The sequence below is a fragment of the Larus michahellis genome, chromosome Z (genome assembly GCF_964199755.1).
Source record: "Larus michahellis chromosome Z, bLarMic1.1, whole genome shotgun sequence".
In the NCBI taxonomy this organism is placed as follows: domain Eukaryota; kingdom Metazoa; phylum Chordata; class Aves; order Charadriiformes; family Laridae; genus Larus; species Larus michahellis.
In genome coordinates, this window is record NC_133930.1 from 5,306,183 (window position 1) to 5,326,053 (window position 19,871).

A 19,871-nucleotide genomic window follows, 5' to 3' on the forward strand; every position below is an offset into this window, starting at 1 on the left:
GGGGAGTAAATAGGTCTTGCGCAAATCCTAGTAGGATTCTTACATCTCCAGCTACCTTCTGGCATGTGCTACTTAAACACTGAGCACTGGGTGACTGAGGACTCCAGTATAGATGGGGTAATACTGAGAAACAGGAAGAAAACAAGAGAGGGAACTGCCAGCTCTTTGGCTAGCATTATTGGACTGAGAAGTAATGTCTCTTCCCTGGAACATTTTAACGGTGTAAATATATAAATAGTCTTCACATTTTAAGTAGGCTCCTTCATGATTCATGATGAATCAGAGGATGCTCTGTGCTCAGGTATGGTACGAAAGTGAAGTAGAAAGTGCCATCAAGTCATAATAATAGACTTCATTTATAGACCTCATTTCATTTCCAACATTTCAAAGCCTTGCCAGTATTAATTAATTAAAATCTTGCAGCAGCTCTTTGAGTTGGGCAAGGACTATGATATCATTATAGCAGTCAGTGAATGTGGAGACCCTGCAGGCTAGATTGAGACTGCCTGCTTTTAAGCACTCAATCTATTTGTTGCAACATCTGAAAAAAATAGGTGCTTGGCTCCAGCAAAATGATTCAGATCACTTAAGGCAGGTGTCTATGCAAACTATACAAGCAATGCAGAGACAGATGCCTCTGAAGTAGCACCCAAGTGATGTTCACACATTTCTCCATCAATTGAATGGTGAGCTGTGGGTCCTTCATGGGATGATTTAGTGTGTTTGCACGCAGACACTCAGGCGTAGGCACTAGGAAATATTATTCTCAGAAGTGTGGCTGGGTAAGGGCTTAATTCAAGACTCAATAATGTGCAATCCTGCTTATGTGGGAATCAAAATGCAAATTCCTCTCTGAAGGGCAAGCACCTGTGTTGTGGGATAAGTGGGAGGAGGAAGAACAAGATATTAATGGTTTAATCAGTTATCCAGAAAATAGAAAACTAGAGATTTAGGCTGTCCAGCCCAAGGGGGTCTGACCCCAGCATTTCAACTTGCTCAGACTATACAGGGCTACAGGTAAGGCTAGAGTGGAGGCATTGCTTTCTTCTGCTGAAGGTCGACCGTTCAACAATCAGAAGCATAAGGTGCATAAGGTAGAGAATTTCATCCCAGTGGAAGGGGAGGCCCTTTGCTTGTAAATACTCTATTTTAGATCTCTGTCAGATAAATGGCATGAAAAAAATAGATTTAGGCCAAGAAACAGGCATTCTCTCATGCCTCAGGCTTACCTGGCACTTAGGAATGCCTGGATGTTTCCATACCACCAGACTGGCTTGCCCCTCTCCTGTATCCTGGTATTCAGGTCCTCCAGACTCTGAACTTGTTAGCTGGCCATTAGGGAGACATTTGTTCCATCCAAGAGGAAAGCTGGGCATGGCCAAGATGACAGTGCGCTCCAGGCTCTGCTCCAGGCACAGTGTGGACATGCACCACACAACTTTGGCTCTTTACCTGCTGCAATATTGCAATGCTAACCTAAAGTCCCCAAACCCCAGCATTCCTTCTGCCACTTCCCAGGGCACACAGGAAGCAGATGGCTGCAGAAAAACCCCTATTTTGGCATCTGTATTAGGGATAAAAAGCCCAGAAATAACTGTAATTGTACCGCAGGGCTACAGGGCCCAGTAGAGATCAGAGTCAACTGTTGTGCAGCATGAATCGGCCTGCCCACTCCAGACACTGTCATCTCTCTAGCCAGTCTGTAACAAGCACTTCAGAGGCATAGACTTTTTCTGGTTTGGCTCCCCAAAAAATATCCTCAGATTTCCCAAATTTCTTTTGTGGAGGTGATCCATGATAGCTGAGTGTCACCTAAAATTGGTGGGTTGGCCAGACCAAGACTTAATGAAGTGGGCACTTTTCAACACCTCGGGAGACATTGGCAGCTCCTCACCCACTTGTGAGTCATGATGGACTGCCAGGAGCTGTCGATCACTGAACACATGTGGAAACATATGCTTATGTGCTTAAGTTACTCATAAGTCCAAAACACACTGCCCAGATTTATATACACACTCTGTTTCTCTGGGATGTAGGTTCTTCAGATTAAAAGGACTGAGTCATTCCTGGGACTTAGACACATCCAGTTCATTCCCACGGGGACTTAAGTTGACTCATGGTCTAAATCACATTCACTGACTTCTTCTAACTAAGCAGCATCTCAGAAACAGAGGCGAGAAAGACTCAGGAGCCCTGAACCTGGGCTTGAGCCTCACTTATTATCATTTTTACCTGCTAGTGGTTTCTTTGATCTCAGCAAGACTCTCTCCCGATTAGCAGGAGAGAAGGAGAATGTGGGTTAATGCATCCTGCTCTACCCACTCTTTAACATAAGAGTGGCTCCTATTAGCGTTTTAGCAGTTTGTCCTTTTATGCAAGAACTTGCACAGCTGACTTGGCTAAACTTTTAATGGGTACGCTTCTAGTGTGGGAGGAAATGTTAAACACTGCTTATTGTTACTTAGAATTACACACCCAAATGCCATAGCTCCATCCAGAGTTCCCAGGCATCTAGCTGCTTTACTATCAAACACAGCACACTATATCACAAGTAAAATCTTCCTTACTGTCTAAAGTAATGCCATGATGCACTGTAGGAGCCAAAGAATGCTGGGTTTGCAAAATGCATGCATTGCTTCAGATTGCAATGAATTCATTCAGGAGGAGATCAGGCAACAACCATTAATTTCAGTGCAATAGATTTCTCTGCTCTTCTTATTTACTGAGATGATGTCTCACCAGATCAAATCAATGAAATTATGACAGATCACCCAGCATACTGACAACAGCCAATATCTGCCTATTCAGTCTATTCTACTGGAAGTAGAAAAGTTAAAGTTTTCCAATGTACTTGGCTGAGTCAGAAGCTCTTTTGGGCAGTTATGCACAGGTGCACGTATTGACTTCCCTGGTAGCAGTAAATTTGGCCCCACTGTGCCAAAGAAGATGTGCTATTGTCCTTGGGTGCACTTCTGGAGGCCACGTGTGGGGTGTACACAACTCCACCTTCAGCTGAGGTGGGAAACTTTCTTCAAAGTGGTTTTGAGGTTTTGTTAAGAAGCAAAACAGGAAATCTGCATGAATCTGGAGTTTAACATTTTTTTTAACTTGTTGCTCTCCCAAAGTTAGTTATGTTTTTGTTTTATTTTGTTTTTTAAATATAAAATAAATAAATATCACAATGACAAACATTCTGCAACTGACCAAGTCCCAATTCTGGGATAAGCCCAAGGTTTTACTGGTGCAGACTAGACTTCAGGCAGCAAAAAGAACATGGAGCAGTCCAGGGATTTTTTCTTTTCTTTTTTAAGCAAACCAAGCAACGCAAAGGCTGTGTCAACTTACTTAAGTGCTCTTTATGCCAACTAATCATAGCTGGCACAGAAAACAATGCTGACTATGGCTCCCTTCCCTGCCTACACTGGAGGCGAGGAAGGCCAAAGACACAGAGCTGAAATAGCAGCTCTGTGCCATCTGGAGAGACTATGTATCCTCAGCCCAGCTGCTTGGGAGCAAAGGAAGGACTACTGAGTTACTCCTAAAAATTAGTGAAAAGGACAACAAACATGTTAGTAGGGTGAGGAGAATCAACACAAGCCTCCCTGACCCAATGCGCAGTCCCCTACGCAGTACTGCTACCATTGCTGAGGACATCTCATGCCCTTGTCTCTCTTGTCACCAATCTTCCCTCTGGTAACTGTGAAAAGCATAGAGATGGTTTTATAACCTTAGTAATGTGGGCCCTCCCCAGCCCTCAGAAAGCTATGGTGAAACCATAAAGTTGTCTGTGGGAGAGTGCCAAGCAGCCCAAGAACAGGAAGGACATCACTGCTGGCCTTGATGTGGGACCTAACGGCAAAATATTCCATCACCAGAACTGCAAACTACTGAGCTTTTTCGTACATTGCTGATTCACATTCCATGACACTGCTGAGCAAATTCTACCTAGATGTTTCTACAGCTCTGTTTCTAGTGCAATTCAACGTTGGGTTTGGGTCAGATTCTGTGATGAGATATGCTGTCGTCATTCACAAACAACCACACCAAGACAAGTGAGCTACTGATAGGTATAATATAAATTGGCTGAGCTATATCTTGCAATTGGGATCAACCAGACAAGTTATTCACAGTTTGCTTCTGGTTTATTTACGCTGCCTGTGTGTTTAAGCTGCTGGTGCATAAGGCACCAGCAACGCTTCTGCTGCTGCTCCAGCATCACTCTGACGTCAGTGCTTTTATTTGATTTTCTGTCACTGTTCTTGCAGATTAAATTTCAACCAGTGACCCATGGCTTGATAGCTCATTAGCAAATCCCTCTGAGCCATCTAGTCCTGCCCTTGCTTGACAGTTAACTCTGCATTGCACATAGTCCCAAAGACTCCTGAAATCAGCACGGCCCCCTGTGAAAGCTCGGTCAGACTCAGTGCTGCTGCAAAAGCCTTTGGGGATCCAAGCCCAGCTGCATGTTTTTAAAGACAAATCACTAACGATTCCTGTTATGAGTCCTTGGGTCTTTTCAAGTCTTTAAGGTTGTGTAAAAACTCTCCATGGACAGTCAAAGCTTTCCTTTCCCACCCCTCCCCACATCCCTTGATCTATAGGGGAATTATTCTGATTTCCTTCTCAGTGAAACCTTAAAACAGGGAGTTCTCACTCCTTTTGTTGTTCAGCATCATTATTGCAATCAGGCAGACTAAGACAGCCAGTATAATGCTCTTTCAGCTTGCTTTTGCCGCAATACATGAATATAAAACTCTCAGTAGGCAGCAGGAATGGAGAAGATGCCTCAGATCACGCTTTGGAGGTCACAGACCCTAGCTCTCACTTTTGCAGTTTGGTTGGATGGGACACAGGTTGCCCTGAGTGCATTATGATCCCACTCACCTCAAGCTTGAGCTCAGCTTGTCCTATGCTGTTGAGTCAGATTGATCAGCAGGTTAATAGGGAAGATATAGCCATTACTTTGTTTTACTTCCTCCATGCGTCTGAGAATATCTCTCACCTTGTACCTAGATTATCAGTGCCTTCAAGCAAGAAATCATATTGTGTACAGTTGAGCTATAGAACACACTTTTCCGCCTAACTCTTCTTAAACTGCCACTTAACAAAGCATCCAGACTGCACACTGTCAAATCTCAACTCACCATCTTCCTCCAAGCTAAGAAAAACTCTACAAAAGCCAAACCAAGGTTGTTTTTGGCACCTGGTAGGTAGAGCACAGCCACAAGGACTTCAGCATATCCCCATTGAAGCCATGGATGGGAGCCCCACACGCTCTTTTTGCCTTCACAGAAACTTCACTCCAGAAGTCAACCTCACTAGTTTCAATGGGGAGACACTTGATTTACGTTGGGCCGAGACGAGAATCCGGCCGTGATCCTTTATTGCCTTTTAAAGCCAAGAACCCAGCAGAAGCCAATTGTGTCTGATGTGAAGCTGCTGCACACCCAACGTGGAATCTGCAGAACTCCATAAACCAGCAGTGGTCTAAATAAAAACTTCAAACAAGACATTCTGGCATTGGCCAGAAAGAGTGAAGATAAATAGCTGGGAGCCGCCAAGTTGCGAAGGAAGAACTGCATGACTGTTGGACGGAGAGCAAAGTATGAGGCAGAAATCAGGCAGGGTGCTGGAAGTCTTGTAACACTCCCAAAAAGCAAAGGGGTCACAGCATTTAATTTAATTAATTCATCACTGGTCCAGAAGACTTTGTACTGAGCCTCAGACAGTACAATAAACATACAATCATTAAGAGAGGAAATAAAAGATTGGTTGGGTGGTAAATACTCCAGCTCCCTCTGCCACTCCAGCTTCCCTCTTGCTTCTTGTATCCTTGGTCAGTGCAAACATTGGAAGCAACACAGTAAGCAAACGGTAGCATTAAAACAACAACAACAAAACTCACTGTATTTCAAATGCCTTAGTCAAAATACTTTCAAGGAAAGCTTTGACTTTCTTTCCCCATCATTTTTGTTTTCCCTCAACAGCCCATTCCTCTAGGAAATGCTGTGGGCAGAATGGAGCAACAATCATGCTAGCTTGGCGTCCTCTCCCCAGGACTGGCAGAAGACTTAGTGGAAAACAACAAGAAGGATGTTTATCCTAAGGGGGCCGGATAGTGCTTTTGGAGGTCATTTCAGTAGTTTTGGTTGTACTCCTAAGCATCCAGGGGCCCAAACCGCTGTTTTGATGAATGTAATTGTATTTACAAATAATGGTATTTTGTAAAGCTCCGATGCTAAATTTTATGGGCCAGATGGTACAAACACTCACCCTGTAACTGTACAGTGCCTGTCCCTCACCACAGGACGCAGAGGGAGGGCACAACCCCCCCACTGACACTGGGGCTGGAAAACTTTTGCAGCTGCTTGAAGCTATGTAGGAGCCTGGAGTGTCCAAGGAAACCACAGCAGAGGCAGAGCTGGCGAAAGGGAGGGTGACTAATACTCCATACATCCTCAGCGAGTGAAATTCATGTCTGGCTCTTCTCCCATCCACTTCAAGCACTGCCACTGCTCCCACACTGCGCTCGCTGGGCATCGCTGTGTATCAGACCTCACTGTGGCTCCATACAGCCGGAAATTGTTTTTATCCCCTTTTCCCAGACACACACTGAGGTTTACTGCAATTGAGACACTTTTCTGCAGTCAGATGAGAAAACTACGATCATAGAATCATAGAATCACAGAATGGTTTAGGTTGGAAGGGACCTTAAAGATCACCTAGTTCCACCCCTCTGCCCTGGGCAGGGACACCTCCCACCAGACCAGGTTGCTCAAAGCCCCGTCCAACCTGGCCTTGAACACCTCCAGGGATGGGGCATTGCCAGCTTCCCGGGGCAACATGTTCCAGTGCCTCACCACCCTCACAGTGAAAAAATTCTTCCTGGTACCTAATATAAAACTCCCCTCTAGTTTAAAAATGTTACCGCTCATCCTATCACAACATGGCCTTCTATAAAATCCCTCTCCAGCTTTCTTGTAGGCCCCTTCAGATACTGGAAGGCAGCTGTAAGGTCTCCCCGGAACCTTCTCTTCTCCAAGTTGAATAGCCCCAACTCTCTGTCCCCATAGGAAAGATGCTCCAGTCCTCTGAGCATCTTTGTGGCCTCCTCTGGACTAGCTCCAATAGGTCCATGTCCTTCTTGTGCTAAGGACTCAGAAGATGGACACATGATATGGAAGATGGGCCTCCAAACCCTGGACCACACATCAGCCTACCTCTGCATTTGCACACACTCTACCATATGACACCTAGGTACCGTTGAGGCAAATGCCCCTACTGAAGAAAGCAAGATTACTTATACGTGTGTGTGAATTGGTATCTGATGAACTTTGTTCATCAGCTGAGTGTCACTTCTGCTCCAGTGTTGCAGCAGGTAAAGGTGCATCCATGATTACACATGCAAGACCTAGCTGATATAGACATTCATATCATGTCTCTAAGCTAGTCAGACAGGAAAACAGTCATAGTGCTGGACCACTGTTTCCCCTATTACTGAAATAATGTATTCACTGCAGAATAATGAATCAACTCTGATACTGTAGCTATTACAAAATACGATGTGGAAAGTATTATTATACAAAAATCAGCAAAGTTTGATTAATCAAGGCAGTTGGCTAACCCTATTCATGTGTGTCTTCCATATACATTCAGGAGAACAAATACGCTTACCCACTACTGATATATAGATCCTTTCTTTGCATAAAACTGTGTCTGATTAAGGCTTCATGATAATATTCCAGAACTGCATATGCTGTTTCTTAAAAAAAACCCAAACAACACCCCCCTCAAACCAAAACAAAACTCATGATGGCTTTGCCAATACTTTACTATGTTTGTTTTTGCTCATAGCAAGTCCTGTTTTAAATCACACTAATGCATTTGACTTCTACAAGAGGAAGAACCAGAGATTTATTCAATGCTGTGTGGCAACGGACCATTCTAGCAGGAAACTGAGCTGTGGAGGGGAGTTTTGTCAAGGAAGAAATCTCATCTAGATAAATGACACTCCTCAGCAGAGCATGGTTACTTATATGTGTGTTTGTACTGACACCAGATGAATGCTGTTCGTTCATTTGATTGTCACTTCTCCTCCTTTCCTCCAGTATTCCTCCTACTCTCCCTTTGGAAGGTTTAATCACCCAGTGTAAGGCTTTTTAACAGGAACAAGGGCACTTTTAAGATAAAGACTTTAGAAAATAACTTCAAATAAATACTACATTCAGTCATGCATTTAATAAGCATGGTTCACATGTGTACGCATGCACGGCATAGACCCTCTTCTCCTCCTCAAGTCATAGGGCCAAACACTATTCACTGTGTGATGCCCATCCTGCATCTAAAGCTAATACTAATTCTTTCAGAGTTAAAACAGCACTATACAGACTAGCTGAGGAGGAAAGTTCAAATCAGAAGAAATTCAGCTTGTAGTACTGCTGGATGTTGAGGGGGAAAGGCATGGGTGGGGCTTGTATGTAAGTTAGGCATTAATTTGTAAAGCATGTTTGTCATGCTAAGTATCCAGCATCCAGAGCCTGATGATTACTACTTTCCTAATAGATGCATATGATTAACTTTTTATTCCTGTAAATTTACTGCACATGGTGTCTGTGTTATATCTGATGAAACTCACATTCTTATTAGCTGATCTTTGACCAATAATGCCCAGGCAGAAATACTGTGAGCATAAAGTGAGCATAAGGTAGCATAGAGCTTGATTAGATTCACTACAAAGAAAAGCCCTGCATATAGTGACTTTTAACTTCTGCTTCACCCCTACCTACATCCTGTCCTGTGATGATTGACACTAGGACATAATCAGACAGGTTAGATACACAAATCACCATCATATCTATGCACCTTAAGATGTTAAATGTGCTTTTCCTCATTGCCCACTTAAGGAAACAGGGAAGAGGCAGTCCTTCTTGCTCTTCAAGGCACAAGTTATGGCATTGAGACTGTTCATCAGCAATGCAAGTCTTTTCTTCAGCATCAGTTATGAATGCAAAGCAGACAGCCACACAACGAGGAGTTGGGGAGTTTGCTATGAGGACCTCTTTAAAATGCAGCTCTGCTCTCAGTCCCCCCAAACCAGCTGTGACACCAATTTGTGGCCTCTCCTTGGGTCTCTCACCTGGGGTTTTAGAAACTACTGGAGAGCTGATGAGAGGACCAGCCATCCAGCTGTGCACAATGACTCAGGTCACAGAGTGGCAGAGGGGCTCCAGGAACATTTTGCCAATGCATGAGGTGTACCTCTGGCTGTGGGGAGTGGAAGGAGAGGGTCAACTGAGTCAACGCTTGGTGCGCACAACTTGAAAGTTCAGCTTAGGATGTGCCCAAGGATGTGCCCAAGTGACAGTGTGACTGTGGCAAGGCAGAATCTGAAACACCTTCTGCTGTATCCTTGCCTATAGACCAGGCTAATGTCACTGGACTAGTCTTCTGCATCAGCCAAACAAGAAAGCAGAGTTTAAGTAGTTTTGATTAACCAATGTTTCTAAATGCAAGAAGGTTAGGTGAGCACAAGGAATCTTACCAAAATAGCAATTTTAGAAAAATGCAGCAGGAAGCAAAAGGTCAGGGGGAGAGGATGGGAAGGAAGGTGGGAAGAGTTATTAATTAGTATTTATGGAAAGCACTCCAGTTTCTCCATAACAATGGTGAAGAAATAGGCAGTGCACTGGGAGAACAGCCATACACATTAACACTGTACGTTTAACCCCACGAGGTCCCAAGAGATGTAAAATGAGCCAAAGATCACAAGGTTCCCATTAATGAATGGCCAGTGACAGTCCAAGCTGGTGCAGCACAGAAATGAACATGTGCTGTGACCAACCAAGGTGACTGGTGGCTCTCCCTGCATGGGACCCTTCGCTCTGGTACCGATTGCTTGTGCCAGGACTCCAACCGCCTCCTCCAGAAAGTTAGAAGGACAACTCTTCTCTTCACATCTTCTGCTTTCTAGGTTGTAAAATCATACGTAGGCTTTTAGATTATATGGCAGGACTGTTTTCTATCATATGCATGACCACTATATTGCATCAGGGAACACCGATCTTTTCAGAAATGGCTAAGTGCTGTTACAACACAGATAACAATAGTAAAAATGAGAACAATACAATAGCACCTGCACCAGCACACTACACTGAAACAAACTGCAATGCCTGAATGCCAAAGAGCAGTAAATGGGTCTCTCACCACTCTTATCACAGTATCTCTAATGAGCGTGGGTTGTTTTTGCTCCATATTTCATCTCCAGCAACATACAATGAAGTTGCAAATGGCGTTATTGAGCATGCCAAAATGCCCATGCAGTAAAGACAACACTGAAATTGTGATACAAATCTATTTTCAGCTTTCATCTGAATATTCAGGATGTCTCCTCTTATCTCTGTTCTATATTATTTTTGTACTGCAAAAGATGACAAATACAGAATGGCAAGAGCAATCAGGCTATGGAAATTGCCTCCTGGGACAGACCTATATGTTCTCATAAGGCTTTCTTTTTCTTTTACTTATTATTTTTATGATTAGTCAATCACTGTTTAGCTGCATCAGGGAAATGTAAGGCGAACTAGGAGAAAGAAGGTCAAGGTTATAATGGAAAAATTTAATCCCTCCTCAGTGGGAACTAGTTAATAGTTACGGCTAGACTCAAGCATGGACCTCTGTTGGGAATCCCAGTGAAGGTCAAAGGCAGAGAGAAGAAAAAAAGCTGCACTGAGATCTTAGACAGTCATAAGCAGACAGATGTTCCTCGGCTTTAATGAGCAGTCTTGGCTCCAGGCCTTTCTTGGCAGAGCTCTTTAGTTTTAGTATTTTTCCTTGTAGTGCAAGGTATGGCTCTGGTTAGCTGGCTCTGCTTAGCTGACTGCTGATGATTTTTCCATCTAAATAATAGCTTGACAATGAAGAAAACAGTTCATAATTTGTGACTTGATAGATTAGGTCATGGGGAATGATGTGCAGTTGTAATCATGAAAAGTAAAAATAAATAAAAATAAAATTTTTAGTTTAAATGAAAACCAGTTTTAAAAGTTTAAACAGTGAATCTGATGGAGCTCCTACTGCAGGCTCCACCACTCCATCTTACATTTTTATCGTCATGGACAATAAACTGAAGGAAAATAACACAAAATGGACTTTTTCTTTACCAATTCTATTTCCAAGTCGGTTTGGTGGGGATCATGCCCCTACTTTGGAAACTCATTTGGGTTCGGAAGTGCTTGACAATTTGCTACACTTGAGTGAAATATATTAAATTGGAAAGTACAGGTTTAGCAAATATCTTCTGTTCAAAATGCAAGAAGTCTAAAAATTCCACTGTAATCAAACTGTGAAATCATTAATTTCCACTAAAAACTTGAGAAATTGACTTGTTAAAAATTTTGAAGACTTTTAACCCTTGTCTGCTAGAGCACAACTTCGTTAATGCAATGACCACTGTAGCACTTGGTGGAGGATAACTTTGTTCTTTGTCAGGCAAGTAGCTACTCTGATATAACCAATGACTGAATTCAGTCCCTTTTTCAATATTTCTGGGTGTCTCGTTTCTGGGTGTTTCAATTGGTCTGATATAATATGATATCATGAATGGGAATTTTTTCATGGTATAAGTTGTCATTTTAGACTGCTTTTCTTTGCGATAGTCCAGATCCTGGTCTCAGGAAGGAAATGAAATGTCTAGGTGGCTTAAGCATGAGCAGTCTTTGGATCTCAATCAGTTACAAGTCAATAAAAACTTAAAAGCCTTACATTGGCAGGTTATACAAATTCTCTGCTCCCTCTGTGTTCTCAGCTGATTCTCTTTTTATTTTGGAGGCTATGAATTCCATTTCTTTGAAGCTCTTTTTTAGCACATCAGAATCTCATCCACCACTGGTTGCTTCAGTAAAGCTCACCCTTTTCCAGAACCAAGTGTGAAGTCTGCTTTGTGATAAATATCGGATGGTGCAGGAGTTCTGGGCTTGCTCCCAAGCTAAATTCACTTATATTGCAGCAAAACACCTGCCTCTGTGTCATCACAAAAGCAGCTCCCTATTGTAAAGTACAATTCAGTCTCTCAGACAAGGTTCAGATTCCTTTTCCTCCCCACCTCTGCAGGAGAGGAACAGATGTCCTTAGCAGCTGAAAGGACCTTCCTGCCTCCTCATCTATCCAGCTTATATTTCCAAGTCGTGAGTCCTAGAACTTTTCAGAGTCAATTGGCTAGGGCTTATTGTTTCCATGACACGCAGTCACTCAATTCTCAGGATAATTACCCTACGCGACACCTGCTGAGTGGAAGTGACAGATTTACACTAGAATCTTACCCAGTGTGTCCGTATATTCATCCCAGCTACCACTGTCATGGGTCCCTCTTGATAAGCAGTACACCACACTAGTCATGGGACAGTGACCCAGCTCCACAACTTCCCACGCATGTGGTCCATCCCATCAACAAATGGCTTTTGTGGGCTATGTGGGCCAGAGCAGAGACTCTCTGCTTAGTACTGTGGCTGTACCCCCAAAGGCTAGGCAATGACTACCACCCTGCAACATTATACGCCAATAAGAGGGTTGCCTATCTTGCCAACAGGTATTATAACTGCTGTTGTAGAACACAACCGTGAGATTTTTGGAGGAAATGCAACAAGCTATGAGAGATAGGCAGAGGCAGGACAAATATTTATAAAAATGCTTTGTAACAAATACTTTTAAAGATTTTGGTTTAATGTGTGGCCAACTTTCTTGTTGATCTCCCCAAAGTTTGGATGCAGAATGGGAGTCAATTACAAAAAGCCAGAGAAGTTATTGACTCATAAACTTATTTGCTGTAAATGGCAAGTTCCTCTCTGTTTAGCATTAGAATTTAAATGCAGTAAGGTAAAAGAGAATAAAGCAGAGCTTACCTGAAGAGACTGAAGAGTCATAACTACTTCTTTCCTTCCTATTTGTCCTGAAGGGCTGAATGTCCTTTTCCCTGTAAGTTCCAAACCCTTCAAAGCTTCTTCTTTTATTCCCGCTTGCATCGTTGTCCCGCTTCTCACTTGAGGAATTCATTTCACCAAACACGTCCAGGGACTCTGACCTCCCATTACTCTCAGTATTACCAGAGTATCTCTTTGTGCAAGAGTCAATGGGATCATTGCTTGAGTCACTTTTATCTTTACTCTGCGTCCACTGCTGGGCATCAGAAAGCGATAACGTAGACAGCGTATCCACTTCAAAGTTACTCTTTGAGCCTTTGTGCCCGCTTTCACAATGCTGGTGCTTCTGCTTCTCCTTATGCTTGCTTTTCTCATTGAGCAAGGAGAGGTCTTTATCTGAGCCACTTAGCCTTTCATTGATCACATGGCTGGAGAAGCCAGTGGACTTGCTAGCAAAGAGACCACTCAGATCTTCATGTGTCCCCAGTATCCGCTCATCCTTATGCTTGTGCTTATGTTTGTGTTTCCTTTTGTGAAGTCGGCCACTTGAAAGGGTTGTTCCTCCAACCTTTGGAGGAGCCAAAGAGGACTGAATGTCTCCAAGGCCCATTCCCACAGGTGTTTGTAGGTGCACTCCGTGTTTTGCTTTATGCTTGGCAGTGGTGGACATCTTCATATGGGAGCTTGCATGGAATTGGGGTGGGGGCACGGTAGGTCTCATAAATGGGGAAGCCGCTCCGAGCGTGTGAGACAGGTACAAAGGAGCTGGGTACTGACCATAGTAACCAAGATTCATCATAGGCATTGATGTGTAAGGCATTCCATAGGGTGCATAGTAACTCCCACTGGGAATAGGGTAACCGAACCCTTGTAAAAAAGGCACCTTTGTCATGGTGTCATTGGTTTTGGCAGGTCTACCACGCTTCTTCTTAGACTTCATGTCAGAGGTCCTGCGAAGATAGAGCAATGGGTCATACTGGATATATGGCACAGGGTAGTAGTGATCAAAATTAATCCTGAAGATGCTGGGATATGGATTTTCATGATAAAATGTGTAACTTCTATGGGAAATCCTGAACACTTGAAACTTATTGATGAGTTCCTCAAGGTCTGCCAGAAACTGGAGGTCATCTCTGTTCTGCAGGCTTTTCCTTTTCCTCTTGTGCTTTGGCTTTTTAATACTCTCATGAGAGAGAAAATTATCCACAATGAGATGCTTCTGCCGGTGACCATGCCTATTCTTTGTGCTGGTGTCAGATGGGATAGCCTCTGGATTGTCCAGGGTGCAGAAATCAAAAGAGTATCTCCGGCGGGATTCTGAGCTTTTCTCGGCTTGGTCAGAAGTGCTGTTGTTGTCTGTACCTATTCCGCTGTCACTTGGTATGGTTTCCTCACTGTGAGACTCGCTCACGGGCGACAGCGTGACTTCTTTCAGAGAACCTATTTCACAGAGGTGGGAAGGTGAATTAGCCATTAACCTGGGTGGAGACAGCTTCCAAGTTCCACTGTGCATTCCTTTCTGGGTTTTTGTAGGAAGAGCACTGATAGGTTGAAGATTTGGCATAGTTTTTAACTCTGAAAAATTTGTTTCAGTGCTTGCAGGGCTAAGGTTGCCATTAGTCCCCACTAACTGTGTCGAAAGCGAATGAATAGCTGCTGGTGACGATGCCACAAGTGACTGCAGGTTGGAAGGCACTGCTGGGTTTTCTGGCTGGCTGGAAACAGGCCTTGAGTGCTTGATGGCTGTCTTAGGTTCTTCTGGCTGAGGCTGCAGTTCTGCTCTTGGCTTTCTGCCCCGTTTCTTACCAATGTAGATCGTCCCCCTTTTGCTGACATTGATCTGCTTCCCTAATCTGGCATCAATGGTGGTTGGCCCAGCACTAGATGGTGGCTGGACTTTTGCTTTCAGAGCTATGCTGCTGGAGCAGGAGGACAAGATCTGATTGAGAATATTCTTCCTCTTGAGGGTCTTCATTTTATTAATGGTCTTGATGGTCTTCTTATCCAAGACGCCAAGCTTCCCAACCTTTTTGTGAAACTTGAGTTCACTGATGGACTTGTCCTCTCCTGGGACCATCTGGGCCAATTTGGCCAGATTCCGTCTCCTCTTCCGTTTCTTTGTTCCTGGAAATTCACGATTGATTGGACTCACTGGGCTGGTGGAGGTTCCCTCATGAATCGTTTCAACAGTGAGCAAAGGCTGCTTCTTTGGTCGTCCTCTTTTTTTCTTGATAGGTGTGATCACAGTAAGACTGTCTGTATTGGTATACAGAGGGCTGGATGGTGTGATGGGATAGGCTGAAGGAGGCTCCACCATCAGCTTCTCAGATGTTGTCATGGAGGTTTCCCGAAGGATAGATTTAGGTTTGCTGCAGGTCCATCGTCGCTTAGCTGCAAGTTTGGGGTGCTGGACTTCAGATAATTTGCCAGCTGTGGGAAGATCGGTAGGCAGGAGAGTGGATGTCACAGCTACAGATTTTCTGAGTCTGGTAGCACTGTTGGGGGAAGCTTTGTCAGTGAGCATACTGCTGTCGATAGTTACTAAGGGGGACTCATTTTCAATCACTTTCCCTGTCTTTGTGGCTCGAAGATCTTTTTTACCACCCTCAGGTTGAGAGCTAGTCCTGTTTGCTGCTTCACTGCTCATAGCAAGTACAGAAGGCAGATTTTTCTCCTGGATAGTTTTCTCCATGGAAGATTTTGTGGATTGCCTCTTTTTCCTTTTGTGACCAGATGTATCGGTTGTCGGAGACTTTATTGGGATAGTAATTCTCACGTGACTGGTGTCACTTTCACAACTGCTAGCAGAAGTGGGATTCTGCTTTGAGGGTGACGTATCCAACACACTGTCTATTGAGTAAGACTCCTTTTTCCCTTCCATGCTATCATGGGATTTGCTCTCAAATGCTTTCTGAGCACTCTTCACCCATTCAATGTCTGCAGTCTGCATGGTTTGACTTATCAAGTCCTTTTTGCTGGACTTCTTCTTTGTACTCCCAGCAGGCTGATCGGAGGCCTCCAGCTGCACACCTCCTTCTTGATCACCAAGAGGCAAAAGTCCATTGCACTCAGAGGCGCTGCTTGGCTGTGTGGCTGCACTGATGTTGTTGGGTGATGGGACTGCACTGCAAATGGCAAGCTCTTTACTACTGGCTGACAGCTGTCCCCATGTGCTGCTGGAGCAGGACTTCTTTGCTTGGGATTTGCTGAAGGAAACTCCTGGCTCCGGAGTGGGGACCTTGGTGGCACTAACTGCTTCTCGACTGGGTTCTGTGTTGATGAAGCAACTTTGAGAAGTGGATCCAGTATCGGAGCTCGCTGACCAGTCAAGATGGTGCTGGTTGCTACTTTTCTGCTGGTGCTTTGATTTTAAGGTGTCACCGGTGAAGTCTTGTTGGAGGCCCGGATCATAGTGCAGAGCAGAATGTTTTTGTGGCCTGTCATAAACCTGGAAGGTAGAAGAAAATAAAAACAAAAAAAAATAATCAGTTTATCAGTCCATTCATAACCCCTGGTTGCAGCTCTTTATCCATACAGTGAATGACAACTCTTCTTAACCAATGTCCTTGTAAGGGCTAGAAGCCTTTATAAAGTCTTCTTATACTCGAGCCAAATTTGCATTTAGATTCATGTGCTGTAAACAAGTTTTGTTTTCTTTTCTCTCTCTAAAAACAATGGAAATATTTCTATAAATGCTAAATTGCTAAGGAAATATATTCTATTGATTTTTAATTTAAAACACAAGTGAAATATTCCCTTTCAATGGATGAATGGTGCAACTCAACCTCCTGGTGAGAATCCCTTTTTCCTAAAAAATAATCCCTCACAGTACTTGATGCTCAACAACAGTGATTACGCTCATTGTTGTAACCAAGAAAAATACAAAATTATTTCAGAAGTCGTAACAAACAAGAGGAAAACCCATGGGCCCCCTTCCCTATGAAGTCAGAGTCTGCAAAGATTTACTTGCCTAAATTTCCACATACAAGTCATCCCCACAAACTTAGAGCTTAAAATAATATGCATAGCGTGAAGTACATGAGGCACACTTGGCAGGTTCAAGATTTGCATTACTCCCTTTCCATTTTAATAATCTGCTATTTGCCATGTTGGTAAGAGATATTTTCAATATGATTTCTAATCCGACAGCAGCTCTTCAAGATGCAGAGGTGAGAGTAAGGGCAACATTATGCTGAAGAATGATACAGAGCACAAGAAAGTCTACTATTTTTTTTCTTGGCGGGCCTCCTTCAGCTTATGTTGTTCCAGTTGTAACCTTGTGAAACATGTCTTACAGCAAAAAAAAAAAAAAAAAGAAAAAAAAAGATTTATTTTCATTAACTGACCTCTTCTACCTATTTGTTTTCTCCTGTTACATTTAGGAGATTTTTTTGTAAAGCTCTGGATCAAACTGCAACTGATTTTGTACACCTAGTACTGCAAACAACTGTTCTTAGCAAACTGTAATGACACCGGTCTGAATGCCAAATAAACGATGAGAGACTTAAAATAAATGTGTAACCAAGGAAAGAACAATAGAAAACAACTGCAAAGTGTCTCGTGTTTCTGCAAACACCCCGTTACAACTAAGTTTCTATCAGCAGCATTATGTTAGATCCCTGTTCAGGGTGTTTGTAACAGAGGTTTGGAGGCAAGGAGACTGTCAGCGTAAGAGAGTTTTGAGCTGGGAAACAAGGTGTCCCCAGTTCTGAGCAACTTCAGAGGGATTTGAAAGGTGCTAAACACGCCCAAGCCCATGGTGCATTATTTAGTTACCAGTAAACATACATGTTATCGGCAAATTGATGTTGAGATACCCTTCATGTGCATATGAAAATAGGCACGTGGCTTTTTTGGAACAGGCAATAACAATGAAGCTGTTCTGGTCCATCATCTGAGGAGTAATAAGGGACTCCTAAATCCCCTGGGTAGTTCAGCTGCCATGCACATGGACCAGCCATGCTCAGGGAAAGCAGAGATTTCCAGGAATTGTGGAGTGAGAAAATGAAAGCATGCAGCTGCGGTGGAGCTGCAGATGTCGCGGGCGAGCGACATCAGGTTTCTTCAGCCTGAGAAAAGAGCCGAAAGCATAAACAGCCCTCAGTGATTGAATCAGATCCTCTTCCTCCTCTTCTTCCTCCTCCACCTCCCAGCGGCCTCCCACGCGCCAGCCACACAGCACACAGCGGCCATGTCCCACACCGCCAGTGCCCTCCTTCGGAAAATGGAGCCCACCCGCATCCACATCTCTGGGATGAGGCCAGGGAGGGGTCAAAAGGAAATCAGTGGTACTGGCATTGAAGTCTGATAGTTTGATTTTTTTTTTTTTTAAGTGACGACAAAGCTCCTGAGCTTCATTTTACCTCAGCCATTTTGGGGCTCCTCCTGCCCCCCAGGCCAACAGGGGTGCTGTCACCTGGGCATGAGGAGGTGTGCAGGAGGTGGCTGTCCCCCGGTGAGGTCCCAGTAGGCTGGAAGTGGCTGCCCTCCACTCCCATGAAACATCATCTTCCTGTGGTACCATGACTTTTGACTTGGAAAAGCCCTGGAAACGATGGGCTGAGGCCTCTCTTGGCCCCCAGGACCTGCACCGAGGCAGGGCCAGGCCGCTTCTGCACAGATCCTGGCCTTATGGCTGCAATCAAAGCAATTCCTGACATCCCCTTTATTTCCAAAATGCTGAGTTGTGAAACTAAATGACCTGAAAAATTTCATTTGGAAGAAAAAAAGGAAATAAAAAATAAAAGAAACAGGGTTACAGCAGTGAGTGAAAACATCACACACTGGCAACACCCTGGTATCTCCAAGTCCACTGCACACAGAGAGATCTCAAGTTTAAAAGGAGCAATAATCTATATTTTAAGGCGGTTAATAAGGGCTCAGAACTGAGAGGCCAGTTATATATCAGCAATGAATGCTGATATACTGCTTGGCTCCTCCAGCTTCATTTCCTCGGCCCGCACATTATAAAATGATGATGCAACTTCCAACATATCCCTAATGATAGCCTTGTCATTACTCCAGCACCGCAGGCCACCACAACATCTATCTTACAATTCATGAGAAAGATATGCCTGTGTCATCAAAGGTGCCAACTCCAGAGATATTTAATCACGTGGGTAAGCACTCCGATTTCCATAGGCCTTCAAAAAATGACCAGTCTGCAGGATCAGTAGACTCTGTTTCCTAAGTGGGATGTCAAAACTATATATCTGCTCAAGCACATAACAGTCCACTGTGTTTCCTCATGCAGCTTCTTCCAGCATAACACTTACTATTTGCTTTCCCTTGCCAGACACGTCCATATCACCCAAAAATAATTCTTCTGTGGCACGGTGACCAGAGATCATTTGGCTGCATCAGGTTGTGTTTCACTGGCTGCAATGGATACGTAGGGACTGTTTACTTAAAGTACTAGTAAACCAGTTGAAAGTAATGCAGCCAAGTCTATTTTATTCTCCGTGTATCCATCTGTGTTGCTGCCTAATGTTTAGGCTTCAATTTTCCTTGCTGGCTGAGAACCACCCTAAGGAGTCAACAAGCCCCAGGTCAGTTAACCTAACCCTCTGATGAGCTAGCAGAGAACGCCAGAGCTGTCAGTAGAGTGAGGGCAAACAGAGCCTTAAGAAACCTAAATCTTTATGCCTTTCACAGAAATTCATGACTTTATTCATCAGTAAGTGTGCAATATAAGAACATAAGGACATGGACCCATTGGATCGGGTCCAGAGGAAGGCCAAGAAGATGATCTGAGGGCTGGAGTACCTCTCCTGTGAAGACAGGCTGAGAGAGTTGGCATTGCTCAGCCTGGAGAAGAGAAGGCTCTGCGGAGTCTTTCAGTACTTAAAGGGGGCCTATAGGAAAGATGGGGAGGGACTATTTATCAGGGAGTGTAGCAATAGGACGATAGGGTAATGGTTTTAAACTGAAAGAGGGGAGATTTAGATTAGATATTTG

The 19,871-nt window shown here is 43.8% G+C and overlaps 1 protein-coding gene across 4 annotated transcripts in view; it reads right to left on the minus strand.

The window, feature by feature from the left end:
• The window catches only part of SETBP1 (SET binding protein 1), a 266,038-nt gene that overhangs the window by 62,925 nt on the left and 183,242 nt on the right, over window positions 1–19,871 (minus strand). For all 4 annotated transcript variants that reach the window (XM_074571170.1, XM_074571171.1, XM_074571172.1 and 1 more), the window contains one exon: window positions 12,897–16,362. In XM_074571170.1, coding sequence (XP_074427271.1) covers window positions 12,897–16,362 — 3,466 coding nt within the window. The remainder of the gene's footprint in view (window positions 1–12,896; window positions 16,363–19,871) is intronic.